Here is a 14,602-nt window from a genome sequence, read left to right as displayed (position 1 = left end):
TTTGCAGAAAATTTCTTTTTTCTAATCCAAAGAAAACTTCCTTCTTAATCCGTTAGATATTGACTTAAAAAGAAAAAGAATCCGTTACATATTGCATTAAATTAGGTAAGGTCACCCCCATAGGCATAAAATACTGTACAAAATATACTTTCCTGCTACTTGTGAACCCTAGTAATATACTTTCCTTATCTGTAGTAGGAACTTGGCAGAAAACTTCCTTCTCAATCCGTTAGACATTGCAGTAAATTAATTAAGTGTAAAACGTATTCAGAAGGAAGTTCATAAAATACTCTATAAAAATGGAGGATACCCGGACTAGACCTGTGTTGACCTAGCCCGGTTTCCTTATGGGCTGGTCCGGGCTGAAATTTAGAAACTCGGATATTTTTAAACCCTAAAAAGCAATCTCTATAATAAGCCGACTCTAGTACTTGTATTTAAACAAGAAACAAGATATACCTTCCACTTCCCTTATTCTTCCATATATATATATATATACTTGTCTGATTAATTTTTTCAGCTTAATTTACAAGAAAGTAGTAGTAAATACTAATTAATGGAGAGGAAGAGGAAGAGAAAGGAGACAACTCCTATTACTACTATTCAAAAAAATTCATTGAGTAAACTAGTTGAACATGTGTGGTTGAATGAGGCTAAAGATAATAACTTTGTTTTCTCACCCTTTTCTATCTACTCTGCTTTATCCTTATTAGCTTCTGGTTCAGATGGTCAAACCCTAAAACAACTCTTGCGTTTTCTCAAGCGCAAAAATCTCACTGATCTTAACACTTATGTTTCTAAAATCCTTAACTCATCATTGTGGGATTATTCAGTCACTACAACCGGAAATAAAGCAAACGGACCTGTTCTGTCGTTCATAGGTGGGGTTTGGGTCAATAATAATAGTACTTCATGTGGTGGTGGTGGTGCTCTCAAACCTTCTTTTAAAGAAACTGCTACTTCAATCTACAGAGCTAAAGCTGAAGCTGTCGATTTCGAAACTCAGGTAAGAAGACATGACAAGTTAATTACCATTATTGTTTGTATTTCAGTTTAGTTTAATTTTTATTATGGTTTAATAATAATAATGACTTGATTTAATTGAAGGTCAAAGAAGTGACAAATAAGGTGAACAAATGGGCCGAGGAGAACACAAAAGGATTAATAAAAAATCTACTTCCGGACGGAGCTATCAATGAAAGCACACAGATAGTATTGGCGAATGCACTCTATTTCAGAGGTTTATGGGAACAAGATCAGTTTGATAAATCAAGAACAAAGGAAAAAAACTTCTATCTCCTCAACGGAACCTCGGTTGAAGTCCCTTTCATGACTAGTAACTTCATTGAAGATTACATTTCAAGTTTTGATACCTTTAAAGTCCTCAAACTTCCTTACGAACAAGCCACCAACTCTGAAAAACAACGCCTTTCCATGTATATATTCTTACCTAATGAGCGAGATGGACTTGGTGATCTGATAAAAAAGGTGAGCTCTGAATCAGCAAATTTCTTGGAAAGACATCTTCCAAAAAATAGGATTAGGAAGGGAGAATTTTGGGTTCCAAAATTTAAGATCTCATTTGATATTGAACTATCAAGAGTACTAAAGGATGACTTGGGTCTGGATTTGCCTTTCGACCGGGTGAAAGCAGACCTGACTAAGATGTTGGAGAGTCCTGGAGAGGAAAATCTTTTTGTTTCAAAAGCCATACACAAATGCTTTGTTGAAGTTGATGAACAAGGAACTGAAGCTGCTGCTTCTTCTACTTTTATTGTGCGTAAACAGTTAGCTGCTAAAGCGCCAAGACAACCAGTACCAGTAGTAGACTTTGTAGCCGATCATCCTTTTTTGTTTATAATCAGAGACGATGTCAATAGGGTTGTATTGTTTATGGGGCATGTCCTTAATCCCTCATTCTCCGATTGAAGTTATTCTAATCGTACAGGTCGTCTTCTTTGATGGTATCTAGCTAGAGATAGAAATATATAATCATTCGTTATTAATTTTGGGAGACAATTATGAAAATCTTAGTATTAGGTTTTGGTTAATGTCAGTTTTTCGCATTATATTAAGCTTTGTGAGATGGAGAAAAAAAAAACAGAGATAATTATTAGTACTACACAGAATATTGATGAGAATATTATAATAAGGCTCATATCTAGACTGCTTTTATCTATCTCAAGTTTTTCTTAAAAATGTGCTCAAGCTAGAACCTAGTAGTTTAGGCTTGTTATTGCTCATTAGTATGGGTTAAGGTATCTTACCAGGCCCAAACAAATACAAGCCCAACCGACATCAAGCAAGGTCCAACCGTCATGCAAGGCCCAACCGACACCATACAAGCCTAACCAACCGACTATGCTAGGGTTTGTTGATTAGAAGTTGTTATTTTATGTGATAATGTGTATAAGGAAGATTTGCGATTTTTTAAGATTTACTGCTATCTGAATAAACACACAGAGAATTCTTTCTCATATTTTTCTCTCTCTTTCCCCCTCACACGATTTCTCTCTCTCTCTCTCTCTTCTATGTTCACTCAAGTATTACATTAATTATTCAAGAGGTGATTTACCTCTTCACATGGTATAAGAGCCAATTCGATTTTTTTTTTGGCCAGCGCTTTGGGGAAAGCTAAATAGTTTGTTTCAGGGGTGTGAAATTTTAAAGGGAATATGTAGAATTTTAGAGATTTTCCGGGGAAATAAATTTTAAGGGGAAATAAAAAAAACACTCCACCTCACCTCACTCTATCTCCACCTCACCTCACCTCTATCTTCTCCGATTAGGTCGCCGGCTGGAAAATTTTCCGGCCGGCGACCATTAAAAAAAAAAAATTTCACTCTCTCTCTCTCTCTAGAAACTCCGGCGAAGGGGTTTCCCTTCGCCGGAGTTCCGGTCTGTTGAAGAACAGACCGGACTCGGGAAAGTTAGCCTAAGAAAAAGCAGTAATCATAGAATTCCAAGAAACAACATCCCTTTCAGGAATTTTCATGAACAATTTATAAGCCTGATTTATATCCCCACATGAAGCATAAAAATGGATCAGGGAATTCAGGATATAAACATCACAATCAAGTGAAGCTTTAACTGCCATTCCATGAAACACTTGACCTTCTCGTAAACCAGATTTCGGAAGCTGCCTTAATCAAGAAAGGGAAAGTAAACTTATTAGGAGGATCAGGGCATTCATGAAGCATTTGGGTAAACATAAGAATGCTTTGGGTAGGATTATCACTTGAAGAGTTGAAGAATAAGCGTGAGTATTCCACGTATAAATATTTGGTTGGGGAATTTGATCGAACACTTTCTGGGTATAAATGCATAATCAAGATTAAGTGAAAACGAAGATAATGTGCAAATTGTAATGAGTCTGCTTGCAGAATAAGAGTCGAAGAAGAGACCAATGCGAAGCATTTGAGCATGGATTTGTTTCAATTGAATTGTGTTTGAACATTGATCGATTAGAGTAATTATAGGGTAATCGGAAGAGTATCGATTCTGATCGTTTAATCGGGAAATGGGTTTTCTGATAAACTTCTGACTTTTTCTTATGAAATTAGGGTTTGGGAGAGAAACTATATGGGGAACGAGGGTTGCCATGAATTTGTAGAGAGAGAGAGAGTGAACATATTATTATTATTATTTTTTTCATGGTCGCCGGCAGGAAAATTTTCCGGCCGGCGACCTAATCGGAGAAGATAAAGAGGTGAGGTGGAGAGAGAGTGAGGTGAGGCGGAGAGATAGAGAGCTGAGGTGGAGAAGTATTTTGCTTTCCCCCTAAATAAAATTGTCAAACAAAATTGACCAATTTTTGACCAAGTCTTCACACCCCGGAAACTATTTAGCTTTCCCCAAAGCGCTGGCCTTTTTTTTTTGAATATCAATTTCTTTTATCATGACTACTGCAACTTCCTCTGCTGATTATACTCCTCATCCACCACCAAATCCGGTATTTGATGTTCATCACTCTGATTCACCAACTCCGGTTCTCATCGCTCGTTATTATCTGAAGATAACTATGCCTCCTGGTCAAGAGCTATGAAGATGGCTCTTCGAGCAAAAGATAAGCTCGGGTTCGTAGGTTCAATTCCCAAACCCTCTTCACCTTCTGAATTACACTTATGGGAAAGGTGTATCGTGGATACGGAAAATCAGAAACTATGAAGCATTATTTTGAAGGCCACTGTTTTGGGGAAAGCAGAAAAGTTTCCCGGGAAGAAGGTGGAAAACCAAAAAAATTCAAACCAAACACTCCCCTCAAGTCGCCGGAATGAAAGTGCTGGCCGGAAATGGTTGCAACTTGTTTCTTTCTCTCTTCTCTATCTGCTTCTCTCTCTCTTTGCAACCCATGTATTATGATATTTTCTTGCTAACCATGTATACTTCAGGAAGAGAGAGAAGTGAAAATGAATGGAAGAAAATCTTCCAAGAATCAAGTTTTCGTGATTATATAAGATCATTCAATTGTTTGGATTTAGATCTCCCATTGAGGTATACCCTTGATCCCTATTTTCTGTAATCACAATGTATTAGGTTAGGTTTTTGTAATAAACAATGGTGCGGTGTTCATGATATAATTAGGTTAGGGTTTGATCCAGCTTCAAGATGGAATTTCTACAATACTAAAGACATTTTCCAAGTTTTGATTATAAAATGAAACTTATAGAAGTTACTAAATAACAAACTAGGGTTTGATTCAAATAGATCGATTAGGTTAACATCAAAAGATAACAAAAACCCGTACAAGATAATCTGTTAAACCCCAAAACCCACGTAATAAAATCCTAGAAACCAGATCCAAAAATTTTGGTAGATAATAAGAGAGGATAAGAGGAGAGAGGAGAGAGAGAATAAAGAAGAACGAAGAGAAAAGAGAGAAGAGAGAACTCTGTTGATGGTGATCGCCGGTATTAATGGTTGAAATCGCCGGAAGCCGGTGGAGGTTGCCGGAGTTCTAGTAGAGGTGAGAGGAGAGAAGAATGAATAAAAAACTAAAATCCTTACCTCATCATTGTGGGATTATTCAGTCACTACAGCCGGGGATAAAGCAAACGGACCTGTTTTGTCGTTCATAGGTGGGGTATGGGTCAATAATAATAGTACTTCATGTGGTGGTGGTGGTGCTCTCAAACCTTCTTTTAAAGAAACTGCTACTTCAATCTACAGAGCTATAGCTGAAGCAGTCGATTTCAAAACTCAGGTATGATATATAAGATCGGTTAGTTTGTGATAGTCCAACTCAAAACCAATCAGCAATGAGTAGAGAGGACCTAAACATTATACTTTTGGTTGCTAGATCGTTTTTCTTCCATGTAGACTATTCTCTTGCTTAACTACAATACTTGTCTCTAACTTTATTTAGTTTTAATGTTATGGTTTGATAATATATTTTTGAAGGCCAAAGAAGTGACAAACAGGTGAACAAATGGGCTGAGGAGAACACGAAAGGACTAATCACAAATATACTTCCCCGCGGAGCTATCGATGGACGCACACAGATAGTATTGGCCAATGCAATCTATTTCAGAGGTTTATGGGAGAAAGGTCAGTTTAATAAATCAAAAACAAAGAAATTAAACTTCCATCTCCTCAACGGAACCTCGGTTAAAGTCCCTTTCATGACTAGCGACTACAATCAATACATTTCATGTTTCGGTAGTTTTAAAGTCCTGAAACTTCCTTACCAACAAGCCACCAAGGACCATGAAAAACAACACCTTTCCATGTATATATTCTTACCTAATAAGCGAGACGGACTTGATGGTCTGATTGAAAAGGTGGGTTCTGAATCGGATTTCTTGGAAGAATATCATCTTCCAAAACGAAGGGTTATGACGAGAGAGTTTAGGGTTCCAAAATTTAAGATATCATTTGACATTGAACTATCAAGAGTACTAAAGGATGACTTGGGTCTGGATTTGCCTTTCCATCCTGTGAAAGCAGACCTGACTAAGATGTTGGATAGTGATTCTCCACTAACGAAAAAAGTTTTCGTTTCGCAAGCCATACACAAATGCTTTGTTGAGGTTGAGGAACAAGGAACTAAAGCTGCTGCTTCTACTGTTATTAGGCGTGTACAGTTAGCTAGTATGGGGCCAAGACCAGTAGAACCAGAAGCGAACTTCGTAGCCGATCATCCTTTTTTGTTTATAATCAGAGACGATGTCAATATGGTTGTATTGTTTATGGGTTATGTCCTTGATCCGTCATCCGATTGAAGCTATTCTAATCGTACAGGTCGTCATCCGATTGAAGCTATTCTAATCGTACAGGCCGTCATCCTCTTTGATGGTATCTAGCTAGAGATAGAAATATATAATCATTTGTTACTAATTTTTGGGATAGAATTATGAAAATCTTAGTATTTGGTTTTGGTTAATGTCAGTTTTTTCGCATTATATTAAGCTTTGTGAGATGGACAAAAAAACAGAGATAATTATTAGTACTACAAAATATTATAAGGCTAATATCTAGACTGCTTTTATCTATCTAAATTTTTCTTTAAAATGTGCTCAAGCTGGAACCTAGTAGTTTTGGGTTGTGATTGCTCATTTGTGTCTTGGTTGTGTTGAGGGAAGATCAATAATAAATCTATGCTCAGTCTTCATGTCTGACTCGGACTCTTTGCCCGTGAAAGATGTTTTTACAAAAATTATTTGGGGACTTCTCCATGTATTCCCTGCCATACCTCATTGCTGAGGTAGCTAAAAAGACAAGCATGTGTACACCATGGAGTGTATGGGGAGTCCCTGTTACAAAATATAACCTTACATGCTTAATCTAATCATGTTTATAAGATGATTACGATGAAATCAAATAACATGAACAAGCATACTTACATAAACTCCAAAAGATTCATAGAGATGAAATAAATTATGGAAGCGTACCTTGATCCATAGCTTATATTTGATGTGATGGGTTGATCTTCCACTTGGTTCTTCTTCCTTTTAGAACCTCTCTTGTGATGAAGGGATTTCACACTTAACCAAAATTGTAGAGATTAGGGAAGAAGCCTAAATGGGGACCATAACCCCTATTTATAGACTTTTATTTCTAATTTGGCCCCTCATCAAATTAGAAATCACTTAATGGTCTCTACACGTTTATTCCATGACAATTTGATACCTACTGGTCAAGTCAATCCGTATTAGACCACTTTACGACTTGACAATTTACTGAGATAGCCATACACATGTCTATACATATGTTAGCCCACATATGTTAGAATTTCTTCCAACAATCTCCCACTTGGGCCACATATGCTATTTAGAAATGTGTACATCAGTTGTGCTATCAAATATTAGGTATCCCAAATGTAAGAGGCAGTTTCTAAAAGTTATAAGAGGCGGTTTTGGTGGCGGTTTGGTGCAGCCAATTGAAGAGGCGGTTTGAGTTTCTAATTAATTTGAGTTGCATATGGTCGGTGGATGCATCCAATTTGAGTTTCTAATTAATTGGCACCAAATTTAGAAACCAAAGTTTCTAAATTTCCAAGTTAAAGGTCGGCTTATAGTATTATAAAAGGGGGGTCTTGAGTCTTTGTAACACACACCAACACAAACACAACTCTTCTTTAGAGAGAGCTAGAGAGAGAGCAAGTAAGAGAGATTTTTTGTTCATAGTTTTGAGTGGTGTTAAATTTCTCGGTCGTCGAAGATTTAGTATAGAAGGTTAATTACTATACGGTACCATCTTGGGACGAACTTGCGGATTGTGTTAGTCGTCTTCATCTATCCTTCAATAAAGATTTCTTGTTCGCCCGAGGACGTAGGCTTTAAAGCCAAACCTCGTTAAATTCTGTTCGCATATTTGATTTTGACTTAGCTTTTCGATTAATCTTCATAATCGGATCAATTTCTAGGATAGGTTCGATAGCTTCCGCGACTTTTAGTTATAACAATTGGTACCAGAGCCTTGTTGAGATTGAACGAAGAGAAGATGGGATCGAGAAGTGGTACGGTCAAAGCAGGGAAATATGAGATAGAGAAGTTCAATGGGAAAAACGATTTTTCTTATTGGCGGATGCAGATGAAGAATCTGTTAATCTCGCAGAAATTACACAAGACGTTGACGGGAAAGAAACCAGGAGATATGTCAGATGAGGATTGGGAGGAGTTAGATCTCGAAGCACGGGCTACCATTATGTTGTGTCTTGAGAGGGACGTGGCGTTCCTAGTAGACGAAGAAACAACGGCGGCGGGTGTGTGGTTAAAATTAGAAAGCAGTTTCATGACGAAAACTTTAACGAATCGGGTCTACTTAAAATCCAAATTATTCACATGTAGAATGGAAGAGGGTTCTTCTATTCAGGAATATGTGAATAGGTTTGACAGGATTATCTCAGATTTGAAGGATATTGATGTTAAGGTTGAGGATGAGGACCAAGCCCTCATATTGTTACTTTCATTACCTAAATCCTATGAGAACCTTGTTCAAACTTTGATGCTTGTTGGTGATAGTCTAACCATGGAAGAGACGAGAAATTCGCTATTAGCGGATGACCTTCGTAAGGTTGCTACTAGCAGTATGGCGTCGGGTGGAGTAGACAAAGAACAAGCACAAGGGTTATTTGTAACGAGGGGGAGGAGTAATGAAAGGGGAAAGGGAAAGGGCGGGAAATCTAGATCCAAATCTAGAGGCTCTTTCAAGAAAACGTGCTTTAGTTGTGGTGAGCTTGGCCACTTTAAAGCGGCTTGTCCAAAGAGAAAGTTGAAGCAAAAGAACGAAGGCTACAAGGAGAAACAAGAGATGCAAGAGGCGGGATATGTGTCAGAAGAGGCGGACGAATGTTTCTCGGTGACAGAGGTGTCTGAGAAGATCTTCGATAAGTGGATGCTTGATTCAGGGGCGTCACACCATATGTGCCCAAATAGGGAGATGTTTACTACCTATAGGAGTATAGATGGTGGTACAGTTATACTGGGTGATGATAGTATATGTAAAACTGTGGGACTCGGAACAATACGGATCAAGATGCACGATGGAGTGGTGAGAACATTGACGGACGTAAGACACATACCCGATTTGCGGAAAAATCTAATTTCCCTTGGTGTGTTGGAGCGGAACGGCTGTAAGATAATTATAGAGAATGGCTCCATAAAAGTCGTTAAGGGTTCTTTGGTGGTAATGAGAGGTACTCGTTACGGAAATTTATACAAACTTTTGGGGACAACAATTATGGGAGATGTAGCAGTAGGAATCAGTGGAAGGGATCCAACGGCTAGTACGAGGCTTTGGCATATGCGCCTTGGGCATATGTCAGAAAAGGGTCTATCTTTGATGTGCGGGAAAGGTTTGTTGAAGGACATGAAGAAGCCTTGCATGGAGTTTTGTGAGCATTGTGTGTTCGGGAAGGCACACAGGGTGACGTTCTCTACAAGCAAGCACAGGAGCAAAGAGGTGTTAGACTACGTACACACCGATGTCTGGGGACCGGCAAAGTTACCTTCCAAGGGTGGTTCCAGGTATTTTGTTACATTCGTTGATGATCATTCGAGATTTGTCTGGCTTTATTTTCTGAAGCATAAGAATGAGGTATTCAACACATTCCTGGTGTGGAAAGCAATGGTTGAGAACAAAACTGGTCGAAAGCTGAAGACGTTAAGGTCGGATAATGGGACCGAGTACACGGATGGGGCATTCAAGGAGTTTTGTAATCAGGAAGGCATTGTGAGGCACTGGACAGTAGTAAACACACCTCAGCAGAATGGAGTCGCAGAGAGATTGAACCGTACACTACTTGAGAAGGCTAGATGTATGCGCTCCAATTCGGGATTAGGCGTAGAATGGTGGGCAGAATCTGTTGCTACAGCTTGTTATATTGTGAACAGGTCTCCACATTCTTCTTTAGATGGCGGCATACCTTACGAGGTGTGGTCAGGTGAACATGCAGATTACGGGAGACTTAAGGTTTTCGGTTGTACGGCCTATTACCATGTTAAAGGTAACAAACTTGACAATAGTGCAAAGAAGGCAATTTTCTTAGGATATGCTACAGGAGTCAAGGGTTATCGGCTATGGTGTACGGAAGACAAGAAGTTTGTAATCAGCAGAGATGTGGTGTTTGATGAGTCATCTATTGTAGCTATGGCGAAAGCTACGGTGCCTAGTTGTGGTGATGTTGGGTCTACTAAAGCTCAAGTAGTGGAAGTAGAAGCCGAAGACCAACGGGTTTCTAGGAATCATGATCAGGTGGAGCATCAGGATAATACTCAAGATGAGGAAATTGATGAACCCGATCATGAGGAGGTTCAAGGGGAAGGTACACAAGTTTTACAACAACAACAGCAGGATGTTTCGGTACACACTAGGCCAAAACGGTTATATAAGCCGGTACAGAGGTTAGGGTCAGACAAACCTCTTAGGCATTACGGGCAGGCAAATGTGGTTGAATATGCACTCTCGGTGGAAGACGACGAGCCGGTCACCTTCAAACAAGCTATCACCGCGGCGGAAAGAGAGAGTTGGTTGGTTGCTATGCAAGAAGAGATGGAGTCTCTTCACAAGAACCAGACATGGGAGGTTGTCCCATTGCCCGAAGGTAAGTCTGTTATTGGTTGTAAATGGGTGTACAAGAAGAAAGAGGATTCTTCCGAGATCAAGGGTACAAGGTATAAGGCAAGACTAGTGGCCAAGGGTTATGCACAGAAAGAAGGGGTCGACTACAATGAGATTTTCTCACCGGTCGTGAAACATACTTCTATTCGGGTGCTATTGAGTATTGTTGCTCACAGGGATCTTGAGCTGGAACAACTCGATGTTAAAACCGCCTTCTTGCACGGAGATTTGGAAGAAGAAATTTATATGGCTCAACCTGAGGGATACAAGGTTGAGGGCAAAGAAAATCAAGTATGTCGTTTGAGGAAATCTCTTTACGGATTGAAACAATCCCCTCGCCAATGGTACAAACGATTTGATTTTTTCATGCTAAAGCATGGTTTTCGCAGAAGTGACTATGATTGTTGTGTATACATCAAGAAGCTTCGCGAAGGTGACTTTATTTATCTCCTTTTGTATGTGGATGACATGCTTATTGCTTCTCGAAGCATGGTGGAGATAGATAAGTTGAAATCTCAACTCAGTCAAGAGTTTGAGATGAAAGACATGGGCGCTGCAAAGAAGATACTGGGAATGGAGATTAAGAGAGAGCGGTCAAGTAAGAAACTGTACTTGAATCAGAAAGGTTACGTCGAACGAGTAGTCTCTCGATTCGGGATGCAGAATGCGAAGGCGGTGTCAACACCTTTGGCACCACACTTCAGGCTCTCGGGAAAACAATCTCCCACTACTACGGTGGAGAAGGATCATATGAATCGTGTACCGTATGCTAGTGCAGTTGGCAGTTTGATGTACGCTATGGTGTGTACTCGTCCAGATATTTCACAGGCGGTCAGTGTGGTTAGCAGGTTTATGGCAAATCCGGGGAAGACACATTGGGAAGCTGTGAAGTGGGTCTTGAGGTACTTGAAGGGTACTATTGATACGGGTTTGTGCTTTGGTGGAGACACATGTCAGGTAAGCGGTTATGTTGACTCGGATTATGCTGGCGATCTAGATAGAAGACGATCTACTACTGGTTATGTATTTAAGGTACATGGTGCTCCAGTTAGTTGGCGATCGATGTTACAATCTACAGTTGCGTTATCTACTACGGAGGCCGAGTATATGGCTATGGCCGAGGGTGTGAAGGAAGCATTGTGGTTGTGGGGTCTTCTGGATGATCTAGGGATTAAGCAAGAGTGCGTAGATGTATGGTGTGATAGTCAAAGTGCGATCCACTTGGCGAAGAATCAGGTTCACCATGCTCGCACTAAGCATATCGATGTCAGGTATCACTTTGTACGAGATGTCATAGAGGAAGGTGATGTTTCTCTCATGAAGGTACACACAGATGAGAATCCCGCGGACATGTTGACTAAAGTGGTGACGTGTAGCAAGTTTCAGCATTGTCTGGAATTGCTGCAAATCGGCTCGTGTTAAGTTGCCCGAAAGGGCGTAATGGCGACAAGGTAATCTTTATGTGAAGGGTTGGTAGAACTACGATAGGCTTGATCCTGTAAAAGGGTACGTAGGCAACCATGGTCATATGGTGCAGTCGGATGAAGTTACAAGAAGCAGATATATCTTACAAGGAGTATCCTGGTGTTCGTCCAAAATTTGAAGTATATCAAATTGTGTACGAGGTGGAGAATTGTAAGAGGCAGTTTCTAAAAGTTATAAGAGGCGGTTTTGGTGGCGGTTTGGTGCAGCCAATTGAAGAGGCGGTTTGAGTTTCTAATTAATTTGAGTTGCATATGGTCGGTGGATGCATCCAATTTGAGTTTCTAATTAATTGGCACCAAATTTAGAAACCAAAGTTTCTAAATTTCCAAGTTAAAGGTCGGCTTATAGTATTATAAAAGGGGGGTCTTGAGTCTTTGTAACACACACCAACACAAACACAACTCTTCTTTAGAGAGAGCTAGAGAGAGAGCAAGTAAGAGAGATTTTTTGTTCATAGTTTTGAGCGGTGTTAAATTTCTCGGTCGTCGAAGATTTAGTATAGAAGGTTAATTACTATACGGTACCATCTTGGGACGAACTTGCGGATTGTGTTAGTCGTCTTCATCTATCCTTCAATAAAGATTTCTTGTTCGCCCGAGGACGTAGGCTTTAAAGCCGAACCTCGTTAAATTCTGTTCGCATATTTGATTTTGACTTAGCTTTTCGATTAATCTTCATAATCGGATCAATTTCTAGGATAGGTTCGATAGCTTCCGCGACTTTTAGTTATAACACCAAACAATCTGGTCCATCAGTTGTGCTAGTATGGGATTAAAGGGACTTTCGTAACATTCAATCGTTCCTAAATCCATCAGTACTCACACATACCAACATAACCAAATGACATAGATCAATCATGGACGCGTAGCATGGAAATTACATGCAATGTGATCTTACCATGTCTATTTCCAACTGGTCCACCCTTAACTTTAGCGAGATCGACCTTAACATTATATGACAGAGTGTAAAATAACTGAATACCTTATTTCTACAGAAAATACCCAAAACATAGAGCAATGTCTAAATAACACCAAACCATATGTGTACAAACTCTCGCTAAACCTTATTACCATATAGTGATATAACACCAATGAGAACAATGTTCTCATCAAACACCTTCGGTGTTAATCCCTCAGTTAGCGGATCCGCAATAATGGAGTTTGTCTTAATATGCTTTATAAGAAGCCCACTCTATGTTCTTTTATTCACAACCGAGAACTTTATATTTTAGTTCTCGTCGTTGTTAATATGAAAAAAATACAAAATAATTGTCACAATATGACTTTGATGGTATTTTAATACCCTTAGAATGCCATTTTTAGTGACAAAATACTGCAATCCTAATCCAAATTAGAAGTCTTATAAACTGCTACAAATTCTATTACATGATCCAAAAGAAGCTATGAGTGTTTAATTAACACTCTTCCTAATATAACTCTTTCAGTAAATAGACGAATGTAGCCTTATACTGATTTCTAATTATTTGCATCCACTATAGTCGGAATCAAATGCTTTATGATCTCCCAGAGGATCCGACTTCTTGTATATGAGCATATAATCTTTATTTCTCTATTAGTATTTGAAAATCTTTTTGGCTGCTTTCCAGTGATCCATTCCAGGAGTACTTAAATATTTGTCTAACATACCGACAATGAATGCTATATCTGGACGTGTACAAACTTGAGCATACATCAGACTCCCAACTGCTAAAGCATAAGGAATCTGTTGCATTTCTAGATTGGTTTGAGGGCACTAATTTAGACTAAATTTATCTCCTTTAACGACTTGGGTGTCTCCTAGTTTCAACATACAAAACCAGGAATACAAAGCTACTCCCACTGAATTTGTGATACACACAATCCTCAACAATATTTGTCTCGAAACCAAATGAGACTACAACTTGATGAAATTTGTAGTACCACTAACAAGAAGCCTGCTTGAGCCCATAGATGGATTACTTTAATTTGCAAACCATATTCTTTGGATCAACAGATACAAAGTTTTCGGGTTGCACCATATATATTATTTCATCAATGTCTCCATTGCGAAACGCCGTTTTGACATCCATTTGATGTAGCTCAAGATCAAAATGTGCAACAAGTGTCATAATTATCCTAAAAGAGTCTTTCGAAGAAACTGGAGACGTTTCTTTATAGTCCACGCCTTCTTTTTTTAAGTGAAGCCTTTAGCCACAAGACGAGCCTTATATCTCTCCACATTACCTTTCGAATCCCTTTTGGTTTTAAAAATCAATTTGCAACCAATAGTTTTCTTACCTTCAGGTAATGGGACAGATCCCAAACTGGATTGTCTTGCACTTATTCATTTTCTTCATTCATGGTGTTGATCCATTTTTTCAGAGTTAAAATCCTGCATGGCTTGACGAAAGTTGATTGGATCATCTTCTGTCAATCCACTAGTGTCCTCATGTTCTTGGAGATATACTACGTAATCATCTGAAATAGCACTACTCCTCTCTCTGATGGATCTCCTTAATGGCACTTCCTCTTGAGGTTGTTGAGTTTGTCCTTCAGGAACAACTTCCTGAACTGGAGTG

General features: G+C 39.1%; 1 protein-coding gene and 1 pseudogene across 2 annotated transcripts; both read left to right on the top strand.

The window, feature by feature from the left end:
- Positions 1 to 501: 501 nt before the first annotated feature.
- LOC147570301 (serpin-Z1B-like) lies at positions 502 to 2,177 on the top strand. Its single transcript, XM_086672713.1, has 2 exons — positions 502 to 1,006; positions 1,108 to 2,177. Exons 1-2 carry the CDS (start codon positions 557 to 559, stop codon positions 1,927 to 1,929), a joined length of 1,272 nt encoding a protein of 423 aa, XP_086528839.1. The 5' UTR covers positions 502 to 556; the 3' UTR covers positions 1,930 to 2,177.
- Positions 2,178 to 3,898: 1,721 nt separating this feature from the next.
- On the top strand, positions 3,899 to 6,519 carry LOC147570300 (serpin-ZX pseudogene; annotated as a pseudogene). Its single transcript, XR_015235348.1, has 3 exons — positions 3,899 to 4,031; positions 5,031 to 5,203; positions 5,421 to 6,519. The product of XR_015235348.1 is annotated as a serpin-ZX pseudogene (transcript).
- Positions 6,520 to 14,602: the final 8,083 nt, after the last annotated feature.

The sequence above is a fragment of the Eschscholzia californica genome, unplaced genomic scaffold (genome assembly GCF_041429995.1).
Source record: "Eschscholzia californica isolate CP2 unplaced genomic scaffold, dmEscCali1.0.p SCAF_1, whole genome shotgun sequence".
Classification (NCBI taxonomy): Eukaryota; Viridiplantae; Streptophyta; class Magnoliopsida; order Ranunculales; family Papaveraceae; genus Eschscholzia; species Eschscholzia californica.
The sequence above is the reverse complement of the archived record's forward strand: the minus strand, read 5'-3'. Positions and strand labels throughout refer to the sequence as shown.

Coding starts and splice junctions, on each gene's coding strand:
- LOC147570301 (XM_086672713.1), top strand. CDS start 557: ATGGAGAGGAAGAGGAAGAGAAAGGAGACAACTCCTATTACTACTATT. Junction 1,007..1,107: donor CTGTCGATTTCGAAACTCAG/GTAAGAAGACAT, acceptor ATTTAATTGAAG/GTCAAAGAAGTGACAAATAA.